Source organism: Euphorbia lathyris, chromosome 3 (assembly GCF_963576675.1).
Source record: "Euphorbia lathyris chromosome 3, ddEupLath1.1, whole genome shotgun sequence".
Lineage (NCBI taxonomy): Eukaryota > Viridiplantae > Streptophyta > Magnoliopsida > Malpighiales > Euphorbiaceae > Euphorbia > Euphorbia lathyris.
In genome coordinates this window covers 21,875,107-21,892,030 of record NC_088912.1, presented here as the reverse complement: position 1 = coordinate 21,892,030, position 16,924 = coordinate 21,875,107, and the positions used below count along the sequence as shown (strand labels likewise).

At 35.0% G+C, this 16,924-nt stretch overlaps 2 protein-coding genes across 2 annotated transcripts; both read left to right on the top strand.

The window, feature by feature from the left end:
* The first annotated feature begins 244 nt into the window (after positions 1–244).
* Positions 245–8,693, top strand: LOC136222043 (uncharacterized). Its single transcript, XM_066009519.1, has 10 exons — positions 245–402; positions 535–800; positions 1,707–1,911; positions 1,997–2,087; positions 2,651–2,799; positions 5,812–6,055; positions 6,142–6,246; positions 6,505–6,687; positions 6,834–7,038; positions 7,943–8,693. The coding sequence occupies exons 2-10, from the start codon at positions 569–571 to the stop codon at positions 8,425–8,427; spliced, it is 1,899 nt and encodes a 632-aa protein (XP_065865591.1). The 5' UTR covers positions 245–402; positions 535–568; the 3' UTR covers positions 8,428–8,693.
* A 1,455-nt stretch (positions 8,694–10,148) lies between these two features.
* On the top strand, positions 10,149–14,154 carry LOC136223282 (uncharacterized). Its single transcript, XM_066011210.1, has 8 exons — positions 10,149–10,567; positions 10,653–10,743; positions 10,828–10,964; positions 11,935–12,178; positions 12,268–12,372; positions 12,460–12,642; positions 12,743–12,947; positions 13,605–14,154. The coding sequence occupies exons 1-8, from the start codon at positions 10,149–10,151 to the stop codon at positions 14,084–14,086; spliced, it is 1,866 nt and encodes a 621-aa protein (XP_065867282.1). The 3' UTR covers positions 14,087–14,154.
* The last annotated feature ends 2,770 nt before the right edge of the window (positions 14,155–16,924 follow it).

Here is a 16,924-nt window from a genome sequence, read left to right as displayed (position 1 = left end):
GATGGTCTCTAAGCCAATATCGGATTGATGTTTGCTCTAGATTTAATGATTATTTGTGAGAAAGTAGAGAAAATATAATTTGGTTGGAATTTTCTTTTCTCATTATTATAAAATATTTAGTTTAACGAAATAAATGCAATAAAACAAATATTTAATCAACATAAAAGTAAAAAAATAAAAATAATAATTATAGAAAGCAGCAAATCATAAAGTTTCTATCTATATAAGCTAGACTAAGCACAAGTCAGTAGCTGAGTTCATTTTCTCCACTCTCAGCCTCGGTTTTCTAAACTTATAGTACCCTGTAACAGAGGATACTGCTCTGTTTTCAATTCAAAATCTCATCTTTTTATCCTCTGCACTTTCTCTATCAGCTTTCACTTTCTGGGTTTGCTTCTCCATGTAAGTTCATAAGCTGCATTTTCACTTCTTCTTTTCCTTCAGATGTTTGATTTAGCTGTGATTTTGAGCTGTTTAATGATTTGTGAATGTTACATTTGAGTTTTAGTTGCTTACTAATGGTTGATTTTACAGATTTGAAGTTGATAGATCGATCTGGGTACTAAAAATGGGGAGACTGTCAATACCCATTTGGGGATTTCTGCTGTTATGCTGTTTGGTTGCTGCTGGAGCTGCTCCAGGAGAAAGTAACTATGTTAAATACAAAGATCCAAAAAAGCCATTAGGAGCAAGGATTAGGGATTTGATGAGCAGAATGACTCTGGAAGAAAAGATTGGACAAATGGTTCAGGTTGAGCGTAGTGTTGCTACCCCAGATGCAATGAAGGACTACTTCATAGGTATATTTGTTGTATCTATACAGTTCTAGAGATAACCAATTAAGTGCCTGTTTGATTGTTTAGGTTTACTGTTTGTTGTTGCGGGTAGATGTTAGCGGATTTTTGTTTCAAAACAGCCATCAGCAAAACTGTTTTTAAATCCTAACCGAACACTTATCTCTCCACTGTTTGGAGTAAAAACACAAAACGTAGCTACGAAAAGAGAAGCATAGCGACCACTAACTGCTTGTTTGGTTCTCTTTCTCGTAGCATCTTTTTGTTCCTTTTCATTCCAAACGGTAAAATAAAAATATTTGGTTAGAATTGAAAAAATAGAGCTACTTGATAACTATGTCGGAAGGAAAATCAGCTAACTCCTACTCGTAACAACAAATATACATTAAAAGAACTAGTAGATGTCAGTGGATTTTTGTTTCAAAATAGCTATCAGCAAAACTGTTTTTAAATCCTAACTGAATACTTATACTCTACTATTTGGATTAAAAACGCAAAAAGTAGCTAAAAAGAGAATCAAACGAGCACTAACTGCTTGTTTGGTTCGCTTTCTCATAACATCTTTTTGTTTTTTTCACTCCAGACCCTAGAATAGGAATGTTTGGTTAGGACTGAGAAATAGCTACATGATAACTATTTTGGAAGAAAAATGAGCTAAATTCTAGTAGTAACAACAAACATAAAACCATTAACAAACAATAGATATGAACAACGGAAGCAAACAAGTCCTAAGTTTGGTTAGAAGCAAAAGGGATTATAATTGCTTAAATAGGACTCAAGTTGGATATTATATGAAGAAAAAGGGGGCTACTTAAAGGGTGTCTGATGAATCTCAAAACCGATTAATCGGATTCACATATGTTTGTGTAGGAACATAACATAACATAAGAATGGGTGGTTTAATTTGAGCAGGAAGTGTGTTGAGTGGTGGAGGAAGTGTACCAGCTCCTCAGGCATCAGCTGAGACTTGGGTTAATACTGTGAATACTATCCAAAAGGGTTCTTTGTCAACCAGGCTTGGAATTCCTATGATTTATGGGATTGATGCTGTTCATGGCCACAACAATGTCTATAAGGCCACCATTTTTCCTCACAATGTGGGCCTTGGATGTACCAGGTATGTATATGCATACATTGGCAGATTAATTTAGTCATGAATACTCAGATGGATAGCTATAATAATCAGTTTTGAAAACTATCAGGGATCCTCAGCTTGTCAAAAGGATTGGAGAAGCTACTGCTCTTGAAGTTAGAGCTACTGGAATCCCTTATGCATTTGCTCCTTGTATTGCAGTAAGTGCTTTAAGTGACCGTTTGGTTCTCCTTTTTGTACATTTTTTTAGGCCTAATAGATCCCTACCATCCCCGTTGCTCCATGTGGTTCGGAAATGCCCTGTTTTACCCCCTTAGGTTGTTTAAATTGACCTATCGACTCATTGAACTTTCTTAAAGTAACCTATTGGCCGCTTAAATTTGTTTACAGTAATCCATTTGTTGGTATTCTGAACTTGCTTAAAGTGATCTGCACTTCAACTTGTCCAAAATCTCTCCTTGTTCTGCCACGTGAAGTTAAGGGGATAAATAAAACATTTTCAAAGCATAGGAGGTAGTTGACTTTTTTAGACAAGTAGAGGGGCTCAGAATGCATTAGGCTTTGTTTTGCTATTTTAATCCAAATTGTAGATATGAAGTGTGCAGGTAGTCAGCAGATATTAGTTATTTTTTCTGCAAAAAGCAGCTATTTCAGAATTTTACCAAAAACTTTCTATCTCCTATTTAGTATTGAAAGGCAAAAGGCAGTTCTGAAAAATGGAAATAAACGGTAATATGGTTTTGTTTTTTTTTCTTGTATACAGGTATGCAGGGATCCAAGATGGGGTAGATGCTATGAAAGTTACAGTGAAGATCATAAAATAGTTCAAGCAATGACTGAGATTATTCCTGGTTTACAAGGAGATCTCCCAGCCAATTCTAGAAAGGGTGTTCCCTTTGTTGCTCCCATAAAGTAAGTTCTTTTCACCAAAATCCCAGTTCATATGTTATTGGGGTAAATTTCATTGGTGACCCTCCAACTTTTGGCAGTTTTGATACTTCAGTACCTTTATTTGAGTTTAAATGTTTGACCACCTCTATGACTTATTTTTAGAGTTCCACTTTATCCCATAATCCTATTCCTAATCAGCATTTAATTAAATTGAATGCCTATATTACAATCCTTAAACTTTTTCCCCTTTTAGTTTAATGCTGATTAGAAGACTGAAAGCTAATTGGGCTTGTGTGAAACCAAAAAATAGATTAAGAGGTGGTTCAATATGTAGATGTGCTGATCAAAAGTTGGGTCTCATTTAAAGTATTATCTTTTTTTTTTGTTACACATGCAATGTTGGATCATTTTTTATTTTTGGTACCAAATTAATGTACTAAAGTGTGAAAATGACCTAATTTAGAGTGCCTGCCACCTATAAAATTTACCCTATTTAATTGCCTTCTGTACAAATTTCTTTTATTGCATCATATTTTACTTATTTTAGAGTTATGACTTCATGTAGTGTGAGGTTAATTGGATATTTAGGGTTGTCTTTATTGTGTATCCGTCTCAATGGGGATGGGGAATTACCGAAAATATTCCCCATAGAACCGTGTTGGGGATTTTTTTTTATTTCTGAAATTGAGAATGGGATGGGGATCCCAAAATTATTAATAAAATTATATATGTATTTTTTAAGGTGTCCGCTATGGTTACTTTGTTTTTTACAAAGTACCGTTACTTGGTGTGTTTTCACCATTGGATGATGGAGCATAAAATTAATCCAATGGTGAATATGAGCACCATTTTTTAAATATTAAATTAATGTTTATAATTAATAAAATTTATACATTAATTTTTAAAAAGTTAATACATTTTATTTGTATTTAATTAAAATATTAAATTATTATAATTATCTTTTATTGATTTTTTCTTTTATTTACATAAATTTATTTATTAATTAGTATTTTAAAAATAAAAAACAAAATTTTCACGAGATTTTTCTCCGATTCATATATGAAACTAGGAACGAAGACTTTCCGAAACATTTAGGGGGCAAATTATTAGAAGCACCCGGTTCTCCATATCAAATGGAGGACCTCCTATACATATTTTGACAAGGATAATATGGACCCACACATATTATAAGAGGTTTCACTATTTTAATTATTACGTGGGGTCACAATACACGTGTCCAAATATGAATTGGAAATCCTCTGAATGACATGGAAGACTCGGTGCTTAATATAAGAACTCTATTTAGAGACGGGAAAGTATTCTCAGTCCATCCCGACTCCTAGGTGGTGTTATAGATAAGTAGGGCCCACATGATGGAACAAACAAAAAAAGAAGCACAAATTGTGCAGTTTCTCATGGTCCTGTTTTCTCTGCTGAAGAAGAGCGGTTGTTGCGTTATCTTGTTAGCATATTTTGGGAATTGTCAATTTGTTGCTAACGAGTCATGAATGATGTAATTGTAAACTCAGTCACGTGGAAGAAATTATTATGGGCCATCACATCTATATGTATGCTGAATAAAGACCATACATTAGTGCCATTAGTCTTCGAATTATCTAGGCTTCTCACGTCTCACTCATAATTTCACTACCTCATGTCTACACTATCCCCACCCTTGAAAAACCAGACCGTCAGGACCGTTTAAGTCTTTGAAATAAAAAATGCACCCCAATTTCTTTGATTAATATCTGAACATGTTTTTTGATCACGAACGCCATTTTAATACCGCTTAGGGTGCCTAAATGATGATGAACAAAAACGTATTTTATTATTTTATTATATTCATTTTTGAAAATTATCGTATAATTATTTATAAATTATTATTTTTTAATATTTTGATTTAAACGTATTTTCTCATAATCTGGTTTAAGATTAAGAATATTGTTTCATGATTTTCTATGCAATTTGCTTTTGATCGGACAATAAATTGTTTCATGATTTAATAAATTCTTTTGTGACTATGGTGCATCACGTGACGTGGCTGCTTGGTTGGAGTAAATCATGCTGCATGGTCAATGGGTCCCACATTTCCAATATATTTTCATTTAAAAAATATAAACCATCTGCTATATGCGTCTTTCCTTTAAGCCCCTCCATTTCATTATTTTCTTCTATTGCAGCCCTGAACTTTTGTAGTAAAAACAAAACTGATTGAAACCAAGTTTCTTTTTTTTTTTCCTTTTACCCATGTCAACTTTATGGTTCAAATGCATTAATTGTGAAAAGGCTTAATAACTTTCAAGAACAGAGTTGAGGAATTAAATGAAACAAGGGTGAATTTGAGGAGCTCAATAGCACAAACACTTAAAAATTAAAGGCTTAAAAGTGCGTTTTGCCAAATTCTTATTATCAATTAGAGGTGATGATTATTAGTATATTAAATATACAGACCCGACAACACGATACAAATTTAACGGGTTAGTATTTTATTAAACATGTAATAAGTCATTTTTGGGTTGGCACCCAAATTTTTGAGTTGGTTTAGACTTGACATGCTAACTTAAAAATGATAAAAATGTTTACACGAACCCAATATGATATTACTGGGCTATTAGGGTTGTCAAATAGAGTTAGTCAAACTTTTGGATGGTTAGGTTAACATCCAAAAATAATATAAATATATATTATTAATGTCACCATTAGCAAAGATAGTAAAATTATATGTGAACAGCAAACACTATATAAATCCGATTGGGTTGACATGATTATGATATAATTTTTTGGATTAGGTTCAGATTAACTCATTTGACACTAATTCGATAACTGATACTATACGAACATGACCCACTTACACAAATGTGTCAGACTAATTCGAAACTAACATGACACAAACACGATCCACTCATACAAATTGACTCATTTAACACTAACTCGAAAACTTACACGACACGAACATGGACTACTTACACAATTGACACCTTTATTATCTATTTCCCTAATCAATTGAGTATTCTTTTCTTTTTTCATCTGTAGTACCAAGGTTGCAGCATGTGCCAAGCACTATGTAGGAGATGGTGGCACAACTAGGGGCATAAATGAAAACAACACAGTGATAGATTGGAATGGATTGTTCAGCATCCACATGCCAGCTTACTTTAATGCCATTAGCAAGGGAGTTGCAACAGTCATGGTTTCTTACTCCAGCTGGAATGGAAAGAAAATGCATGCTAATCAGGATCTTGTCACAGGATTCCTCAAGAACAAGTTGAAATTCAGGGTAAACACATTTTATTTTCAATCATATTCTATGTTTTTCTCTATGTCAAGTGAACTAAATTCATTTTTCAATGTGCACATTTTCAGGGATTTGTAATATCAGATTGGGAGGGGATTGACAGGATTACTTCTCCTCCACATGCTAATTACTCATACTCTGTTGAAGCTGGAGTTGGTGCTGGAATTGACATGGTTAGTAAAGTAGATTGACTCCTTAAACTTTGAAAACCGTCAATTAGTCTTTTGAAGTTGCTTAAATTGGCATGCTTAGCCCTCTAAGATCTACGTGGCAGAGTAAGTGGAGATTTGGGTAAGTTGAAGCGCGTATCACTTTAAGCAAGTTCAGGAGTCAATAGTTCAGTTTAAGCTCGTTTAGGGAGGTAATGAGATATCTGCAAAAGGTTCAGATTAATCAGATTATTTAATTAGCATCTTGATTTTGCATTGTAGGTTATGGTGCCCTATAAGTTCACAGAGTTCATTGATGATTTAACTTATCAAGTGAAGAACAAAGTTATTCCAATGAGCAGGATTGATGATGCTGTAAAAAGAATCTTAAGGGTTAAATTTACAATGGGTCTTTTTGAAAACCCACTTGCTGATCTCAGTTTGGTCAACCATCTTGGCAGTCAGGTTTGCTCATTCAACCTTCTTCCTCTTAAAGGCTTAAACTTTCTTCCCATTTAAGGTCAATTTGGGCCAAATTGATCTAAAAGTCAAGTTTAGGGGTCCAATCCAATCTTTCAGATGTTAATATGTTATTGTTATGTGTTGAGCAGGAACATAGAGAATTAGCGAGAGAAGCTGTGAGGAAATCTCTTGTCCTCCTAAAGAATGGGAAATATGCTAATAAACCATTGTTGCCTCTTCCCAAGAAAGCACCAAAGATATTAGTTGCTGGAAGCCATGCTGACAATTTGGGCAATCAATGTGGTGGCTGGACTATTACATGGCAAGGACTTAACGGCAATGACCTCACTTCTGGTATGTTTCCAATATCACGTGTCCATTTGGTTCTCCTTTTTTATAGCTCGATTTAGCTCATTCGGAAGGAAAATTAGCTAATACCTATCATTTATCAGCAAGCAATAACAAAAAACAGTAAACAACAAAAGTAGAACCAAATAGGCTCGCAAAAGTAAACTGTCAAAATGTTGACTTTAAGTTCCCCTACTTCGATTTGGCAGTTTTGCGCCTTTAAGTCACCAAATCAAAGGGTGAATACATCCATGACCTTTGAACTATAGCATCACTAATAATATAGCTCCTAAACTTCATTTTCCGACATAAAAGTTCTTGAACTTTACAGTGTAGTAACGTTAAAGTCTAAATCAAAGAAAATCCGTTAAACAAATTGTGAAATGATGATTTGGAAATAGGTATTTGATAATTTATGGTGACATGGATAATGAAGTAGTCAATGATGTAGTCACACTTGTCCACATCATCATTTCACTAACTTTTTTTTGACGGATTTTTGTTGATTTCGACATTAATCTTACAGTAATGTACAATTCAAAGATTTTTATGTCACGAAATGAAGTTTAGAGACATAATATCAGTACCGCTATAGGCAGATGTTAGCAAAGTTTCCTTTCAAAGTAAAAAGCAGATGTTTCTCAATTCTGACCCACCCGACACTCCTATATCTACTATTTGGAGTAAAACAACATAAGTCGAACTAAACGGGTACTTAAAGTCACCATTTTGAGAACCACAAAGGCCATTTTTGCATTTTGCCCTAAAATTCTGATAGCAATTTTCATTCAATTTCACTACCTTTCACATCTATGTCCTATAATATACCAATTATGCATAGAAACAACAAAGTTTTCTGCTTTATTAAAGATGACAATGTTTCTAATGAAATTCCATCTCAAATTATCAGGCACAACAATCCTAAATGCTGTGAAAAACACAGTTGATAAAACAACCCAAGTTATCTACAATGAAAACCCAGATGCAAACTTTGTCAAGTCCAACAAATTCTCCTATGCCATAGTTGTAGTTGGTGAGCCACCATATGCAGAAACAAATGGAGACAGTCTTAATCTCACAATACCTGAACCTGGTCCAACTACTATCAACAATGTATGTGCATCTGTCAAATGTGTGGTAGTTGTGGTATCCGGGCGGCCCGTCGTGATCCAGCCTTATCTTTCAGCCATGGATGCTCTTGTAGCTGCCTGGCTTCCTGGAACTGAAGGCCAAGGTGTTGCTGATGTTCTGTTTGGTAATTATGGGTTCACTGGGAAGCTTTCGCGCACCTGGTTCAAGACGGTAGATCAGTTGCCTATGAATGTTGGTGATAAACATTATGATCCTTTGTTTCCCTTTGGATTTGGACTCACAACTAAGCCTGCCAAGTACTGAAATTCATCACAAGGGATTAGTTTTCTGTTGTAAAATTAAGTTTTAGGTATGTATTTATGTATGGTCTTTCATGGATGGAAATTTTGTGGGGGTGTTTTTCTTGTCCATGAAAGAGGTTTGGAAAGATTGAAGGTGTTAACAGGGAAATCTGAACTGTAGGAAAAAGATTGCTCACAATTGGATTATGTATTCAACAACTATGTAGCATTGAGATGCATGATTAAGATAAGTAATTATTGATAAGGAGGACTAATTTTAGAAATGTATTTTTCATTTCCATTTTTGCTGTATTTTTCTCAATTCATGAACTTGGAGGTCTGAAAACTCCACCATTGATCTAAGCTTTTCAATGGAGTTGTTAAAAATTAAGGATCAATTTGGTCACTAAAATTGGCTAGAAGAATCAATTTAGTCCAAAGATCAAGTTTTGATAAAATTTGCAAAATTCTTACTTGAGGAATATGTTGATGCCTAAAATTGGATAAGCTAAATGAATTATGACTGCCAATTTTAGGGTCATTTTGATCCTTAAATGAGATCAAATATATTTGAAATGACAAATGTCAAATAACTACCGATCACATACTCATAATATATGTTATTTTTGGGCTGATTTGACCTTAAATGTTAAGTTGAAGTTAGAAGGATTAAATTGATATCTAAACTTGTTTTTAATTAAATTGTCTTTAATTCGAGTTGTAATTATAGGAGAATATAAATAAATCTTCCAATCCTCTGCATCTTACATAATAAATAAATAATGTAAATATTTGCATCTTAGCAAATTTATAACTCGAATTATGAATTAATTATTTTTTTGGTGAATAATTAATTCATAATTAACAATTATGAATTAATTATTAAACCATCAATTAGTGATTAGTACAGATTAAAAATGATTTTTAAAGTTGATAGATATAAAATCGAATTTTAAATTTGATAATATTTAATAAATTGTACGTATTAAGAGCAATTATATTTGAGTTAATTTAATCAAATATTATAAACTTCAAAATTGAGTTAATTCATAAAATTTAATTTTGGGCTAAATTGATATCCTGCGCTAACTTTAGAGATCATTTTACCCTTAATTGCTTAATTTCTTATGGTTTGAAAATAGTTTAATGTTACATCTTCTACTATTGCATTAAACCCCTCACACACACAAAAAAAAAAAAAAAAAAAAATCAGCTTTAAACATAATACCTTAAAAAAGTGTGATTCATTTCACATATTCAAAATTCATATTTTTCACAATTTGAAAGCAATTTTTTTTTATATATATATAATCTTAAACACAAATGAAATGAATAACACGTTTTTAACTGAATTAGATGTTCACAACTAACTACGGGTTTAATGAGACAAAATGAATAAATAATTAGGGGATTGATATGTCCAAATAAAAGATTAAGCGGTTGATGCACCAAAAATAAAAGATCATGACCTTAAAATGCTTTTAAAAAAAATGGAAGAAAAGCTTGAGCATATAGTCAAAAGAAAACAAACCAAATCTGTAAAAATCAAAACAAATCAATGAATAAATCAGAGAGATAATTTAGTTAGGATTAATAGGATTTCATTTCCAATATTTTCTCCTACTATTTTCTCAGTAGTTACTGACTAATTTCTCTCTACTTCACTATAAATTACTATGTTGCACGAAAACTCTTCTTATCTAACGTTTCTACATTTCGTGTCCGTTTCATTTCCATTCCAAAATGGCAAAAATTTCCATAACAGGAATTGTGCTGCTGCTATGCATATTTGCAGCAGCAGATGCAGAATGTTTAAGATACAAAGATGAAGAACAACCCATAAATATACGGATCAAAGACCTTATGAGCCGGATGAGCCTACCCGAAAAGATTGGCCAAATGGTTCAGCTAGATCGGTCCGCTGTGAGTCCTGATATAATGAGAGATTATGGCATTGGAAGTGTGTTAAGTGGAGGAGGAAGTGTACCAAAAGTTGAAGCTACTCCTCAGGAATGGATTCAAATGGTTAATGATTTTCAGAAAGGTTCTCTTTCTAGCCGCCTCGGAATTCCGATGATCTACGGAATCGATGCGGTTCATGGCCATAACAATGCCTATAAGGCTACTATTTTCCCCCATAATATTGGCCTTGGTGCCACAAGGTATGTGTAATTTTTAGGTGTAAGTTCGCTCAGCTCATCCCGACCCATGAACATGTCTATGTAAATCGCATGCGTAATATTGCAGGGATCCTGATCTGATAAAAAGGATTGGTGCTGCTACTGCTGCTGAAGTTAGAGCAACTGGCATTCATTATGCATTTGCTCCATGCATTGCGGTATTTAAACTCGATTCCCTATTTCAGTCTTGTCGATTTCGATTAGTATTCTGTCGTTTTTAACGAATGTGTTGTCGGTAAAAGGTTTGCAGAGATCCGAGATGGGGAAGATGCTATGAGAGTTACAGTGAGGATCCAAGCATTGTTAGGGAAATGACAGAGATTATATCTGGATTACAAGGTGATGCTCCTCGAAAAGGGGTTCCTTTCGTTGGCGGGAGGTAAGCTGTAAAATCTGCGGATATTGCTATTTACCGCTCCCATTTGAACAATTTTACCCTTTTCATATAAAAAAAATGTCAAAACTGAAAATTTGGATATTGGAGAGAATCGGCCAAACATTTGGCCTAGGCGGATGCCGCATCCGCCCCTGCCATGGGACGGGCGGATCCGGCATCCGCCTAGGCCAAATTTTGGCTAGTGCAAAATCGTAAAAATTTTAGAGACGAAAAATACTAAATCGTTCAATTTTTTGTGACGAAAAATGTAAAATTCCCTAATTTTTTGTGATAAAAAATGTAAAATCGCCATAAATAATATGCATTATTTTCATGATTTCTTTGATAAAAAATATAAATTTTAATGTTTCCGACTCGTAATCAGCCATTTCCGGGGTTCGGGTTGTCACAAATCAATTATTTTCATAATTTCAATTGTTGTTGTTCGGGTTTATGGTTATGGAGAGAGAGTTTTTTGTTTCTGATCAAAATTATGGGAAAGACAAAAAAGTCCAAATGGGGTCGATAACTAGTAAAAAGGGCGATCTTTAGCAACCCACTTAAACTAAACATACTCGAAAACAGCGACCGAGGGAAAGAGGACATTAGAGAAATTAAAGAAAAAATAGAATTACCGACGGAAATTTCCGTTTAGATGTACAATTTTTGTCGTAATATAAGTTCATTCAGAATCTAAAATGAATTTGAGATTAGAGAAGGATTCTAGGCCGCAAATGTCTGTCCCTAAATGTATATTTTCCGTCAGTAATTTCAGTTTCTTAAAAATCTGAATGATTTTGACATTACTTATGAAATCTACGACGAAATTATCCGTCTTGATACTTATTCTAAAAAATACTGTAATTTCTAACATATTTCATCTTTTGACACCCGAGTATTTATTTCTGCTCTACCACGTAACAACAGTTTTTGTAAGATCTAACATCCTTGACTTGATTGTTGATAATGATAGGAACAAGGTTGCTGCCTGCGCGAAGCATTTCGTCGGAGATGGAGGCACGACCAACGGCATCAATGAGAACAACACTTTAATAGATTATCATACATTGCTAAGCATTCACATGCCAGGTTATATGACTGCTGTTATCAAAGGCGTTTCGACGGTCATGGTTTCGTACTCGAGCTGGAATGGAAGGAAGATGCATGCTAATCATGACCTTGTCACAGCCTTGCTTAAGAAGGTCCTCAGGTTCAGGGTATAGTATCAAATATGAATCGGTTTATGCTGTTTTCGCTACTCATTATCATCGAATGAGTAAAATTCGATTTCGTGTTCTTGTTTCAGGGTTTTGTGATATCAGATTGGGAAGGTATTGACAGGATTACTTCACCTCCTCACTCAAACTATACCAACTCAGTCCTGCAAGGAATTTCAGCTGGAATCGACATGGTAAATCGTCGAATTCTTGTCCCGAAACATCATTTCTTTTCCTGTTTTATCATTCCAGGATGAATGGATAACGAAATTTTAGTTCAGGTCATGGTTCCCCACCATTACACTGAGTTCATAAATATCCTGATGAACTTGGTCCTTAACAAGTCTATTCCGATGAATCGAATTGATGATGCTGTCAGGAGGATTTTGAGAGTGAAATTTACTATGGGTCTATTTGAGGATCCCTTAGCTGATCAGAGTTTCGTCGACGAGCTCGGAAGCCAGGTTTTATTTCTCTTTCACCAAATGAAAAAACTCTGATTTGACAATCAATGGAATGAAATTCCAGGGTGTAATTTGATGAATTTGGAAATGGATGAAACAGGAACACAGAGAATTGGCAAGAGAAGCTGTAAGAAAGTCACTTGTTTTGTTGAAGAATGGAAAGAATTCTAAGACTCCATTACTACCTCTCCCTAAAAAAACCGGCAGGATTCTTGTCGCCGGATCTCACGCAGACAATTTAGGTTATCAATGCGGTGGCTGGACTATCTCCTGGCAAGGCCTTAGCGGCAACAATCTCACCACCGGTATATAAACTTGCTCCCTTTTATCGCCTATCATATATTAATCAAGTTGAATTTTGTAATTAAATACAAACTCATAAAGTTAATTAATCATCACAAATCTTAATTTGTCGGAAACACGAGCCGAAACCATCCATAATAGGGATGGTTTCAATGGCCAGGGTCTCGAAACCATCAATGGTAGGGGTGGTTCCAGCGACCAGGGGGCCTGGGAGGCCCCCCTTGTCTCTGCCCCTGTATAATGCAAGAAACGAACCCAAACAGATAGCAGAAAACTATAGTCCTACAAAATATAGGAAATAGAAACGTGGGGGTCTAATACATTCTTGGACCGACCGGTTATCATGTTATGCTATGTTGTACGGAAACTCTTCTTCACTAGCGTTTCTTCGTTTCCTGTCCTCCTAGCTAATTTTTCTTAGAAATAACGTTTCCCAGTATCCGTTTCCGTTTCGTTTCGTTTCCCGTTTCCGTGCAACATAGATGTTATGTAATTTATATATTCCACGTTCTATATGAAATAAATGATATAAATATAATAATCGTGTCAAACGAGTCATGTCCAGTGAGTTATTTCTATAAATCATATTATCGTGTCAGAAATTTACCGTCGTATTTCAGACTAATGATTGAGAAAATAATGGTATTGTATTGTGACAGGAACCACAATTTGGAATGCTATATCAAGCACAGTTGATTCCTCAACAAAATTAGTTTTCTGCGAAAATCCTGATGCTGATTTCGCGAAAGCCAACGATTTCGACTATGCCATTGTCGTCGTCGGTGAGCATCCTTACGCGGAAACACAAGGAGACAACCTCAACCTGACCCTCCCCGAACCCGGTCCTGAAGTGATTGACAATGTTTGTGGGAATGTGAAGTGTGTTGTGGTTATAATTTCAGGCCGTCCTCTGGTGATCGAACCTTATGTTTCGAAAATGGATGCCATTGTTGCGGCCTGGTTTCCGGGAAGTGAAGGGCAAGGTGTTGCTGATGTACTTTTCGGAGACTATGGATTTACGGGGAAGCTGTCTCGGACATGGTTCAAGTCTGTAGATCAGTTGCCTATGAATGTTGGTGATGCTAATTATGATCCTCTTTTTTCATTTGGTTTTGGTCTCACAACTGAACCTGCAAAGTAGATTTAGTTTGAAATAATAGGAAATGTTTAGTTCAATCATTAGATAAATCACATGTATGTAGTAGAATTTCAGGATAGGATTTCTGCTGTGTTAAGGATTTGGTATTGATCTTCAAAATTGTTTGAATTGGATTTGTTGAGCTAGGATTTCTAATTTCATGTGCCACTATACATGTTCACAGTTTGGGTATCCGTTCGAACCACCTAAGTCCACATTCATGGACCGGGCTTGGACGGAGAAAAATGACATTAGACCAATTTACTTGAACTTACTTATTTTTGTACTAGATTTGGAATCTATAAAAATAGGATTCGATCGGACTTGTGATTTATAAAAATAGAACAACTTGACCTGTTTTGAAAATTAATATTAATTATATATATATATATATATTTATATATTACATATTAATATCAATATGGGTTGGGATCGAAATTTGATTTTAACTTAATAGCAAGCTGGCTAGACTTTAAATGTAAGTCCGTGAGACCTAATCGGACCCATGAACATATCTAAATAGTACATTCTACTAAGGAAATTGCAAGTGGTTATTGATTATACAAAGCGCTTCATCTCGTAGGTTTTCAAACCAAAGCTTTCACAATAATATGCTTCTGGACCCTTCGGTTCCCCAAAGAGAAGAGTCTCACAAGAATGGTTTTCGATTCTTCGGCCTACCACAAAAGAAAACTCTATTGAAATCCTAAATACATTATTCAGCTAAGAAGGTGGGACGCATATGATAATAGGCAAATAACTGATTGTGCCGCGTTTACTAATGAATGACATGCCGCAACCAAAAGTAATGATGAGGAAATAACCATGCCAATGACATGTGCATGCTCCAGCACAAAATGATCATTCTGATTTACTCGGTACAAAGCTAGCATACGCCAAATTCATGTGGTCCCATCTGACAAGGCACCTCCAGTCTCACTTTTAGGTAAGAGAATGTACGCTTCCAAAAATGCCCCGAAGCATTAATAGCAGACCCAAATGCTCTCCTCATGCTGTCTGGATGTCTCATTCGAGCTTCTAAACGCTTCCACTCCCACAACGCCAGTTTAAGGAATTCTTCCCTAAATAGGAATCATTAGCGCCCATAAATAACGCCAACGAATAGGGAAAGCCTACATTCTCGATTTCTTCTCCTTATCAAATATAGAGTCAGTTTACTCCAATCTAGGCTAGAGTCTTTACTCTTATCTAAAAGGGTCCAACTCCCTTGTATTAAAGTACTTTTTTTTAAAAAAATCAATTGTAGCTCTCTTGCTCTTTAAGCTTTCTTGTTTTCTTTCTAAGATAAGGACTGATTTGAACGTCAGAGTATCCCTCGTTGAGAACTCGACCAAGTATTCTTCTATCTCGCAGGAACCTTTACCACCCTGAATCAAAGCCTCGACGATCGCTTCCTTACATCGAATTAGAACAAGAGTATCCACACCTTGCCTAACTCAAGTCCGGATCTATTTATTAACATAATTTGATACCTTGTTATCACTAATTAATTAGGTTGGTTTGAGTGGTCAAGTGCATCAAATTGTTTAAGTAATAGATAATCGAGAGAGAATTCATCTAAAATGTGTATGACAAGTCTTGTTGAGCGATTTCCGCAAGTGCACGGTTTCGCTTGTAGTAATAAAAATATCGATCCCACATGGATACGTTTTTTAACGAAATAACTTATTTTTTGAATCTGTTAATTTCGAACTAGTTAGATTTACTATTAAATGTAAATGAAAAGTGAAAATTGGTTTAATTGAATTTAGGAAATTTGTTTAATTGAATTTGTGAACTTTGAGTATTTGAAAATGCTGGAATAAGATTTTATATTTAGAATAAATCGATTGTTAGAAAGGTCTTCTGATTTTAAGGATGAATTTTACAAAACAGGAACATTTAGAACTTTTTAGAAAAACGAATGAATTTATTCATTTGCATTAAGCAAAGAAAACAACTTAAACTTTGTATCAATTATGATGATGAAATAAATGACGGAACCTCTAATTAATTGGCTTTGAACGCGACAAAACCCTTTCGGGATAGTTGCCCTTACTCAAATTAAAACTCTTTCGAGATGATAATTTGCCTAAGTGTTCAACAAAGTTTCCTTGTAATGATTTTGAATTCAAGTGCATATTAATGAAAACACCAGCCTCACTTATATTGGATTGGTTACCATAAGTGCTGCATAACGATTTATCGAATAGAACGGACTTTATTAGATGAAATATAAATTGATACAAGTTTACAGAGAACAAGGAGCATCGAGTTCTTCGAGGGCGTGCAAGTGAAGGGCTTGATCGGTTCCGCTTCCTTGGGTTTCCTAAGAGGTTGTCAGGCTCAGGGGCGAACACTCTACTCAATCTTCTCGCTGTAACTTCGTAATAGGGATTCGGTCGGCCACTACCATGATGCAAACTAAAACTGGAACAATGTCTAGACGCTACTGAGTTGTAATTAAACTATAAACAATATGTGTACCTCATCTTGTTTTGTACAGAATCTAATTTCTAACTCTCGAAATGTGTTTACTTAGAACTTCGACATAAGTTCTACGCTCTGATTCTATATCTATATTATAACATTTCACTGCTACTTTTTCTCAACATCAACTCTTTATTTATAGATGTTGAAGGGTTGTGTTTGAAGTGATGTATCCGTTGGTTAAGAGTCGTGTCCGTTGTGAAAGGACGTCTTTATCCACTTGAACGAACGCGTTTCTTGGATTTTCAGCATGTGTTAAATGCTCTTTGTAAATTTTCTGCACTTACCGAGGATGGTAATCCGCGGTCGTGAATGACGTAGCATTGAGTTGAGCTTCGGACGAAGGGGAGA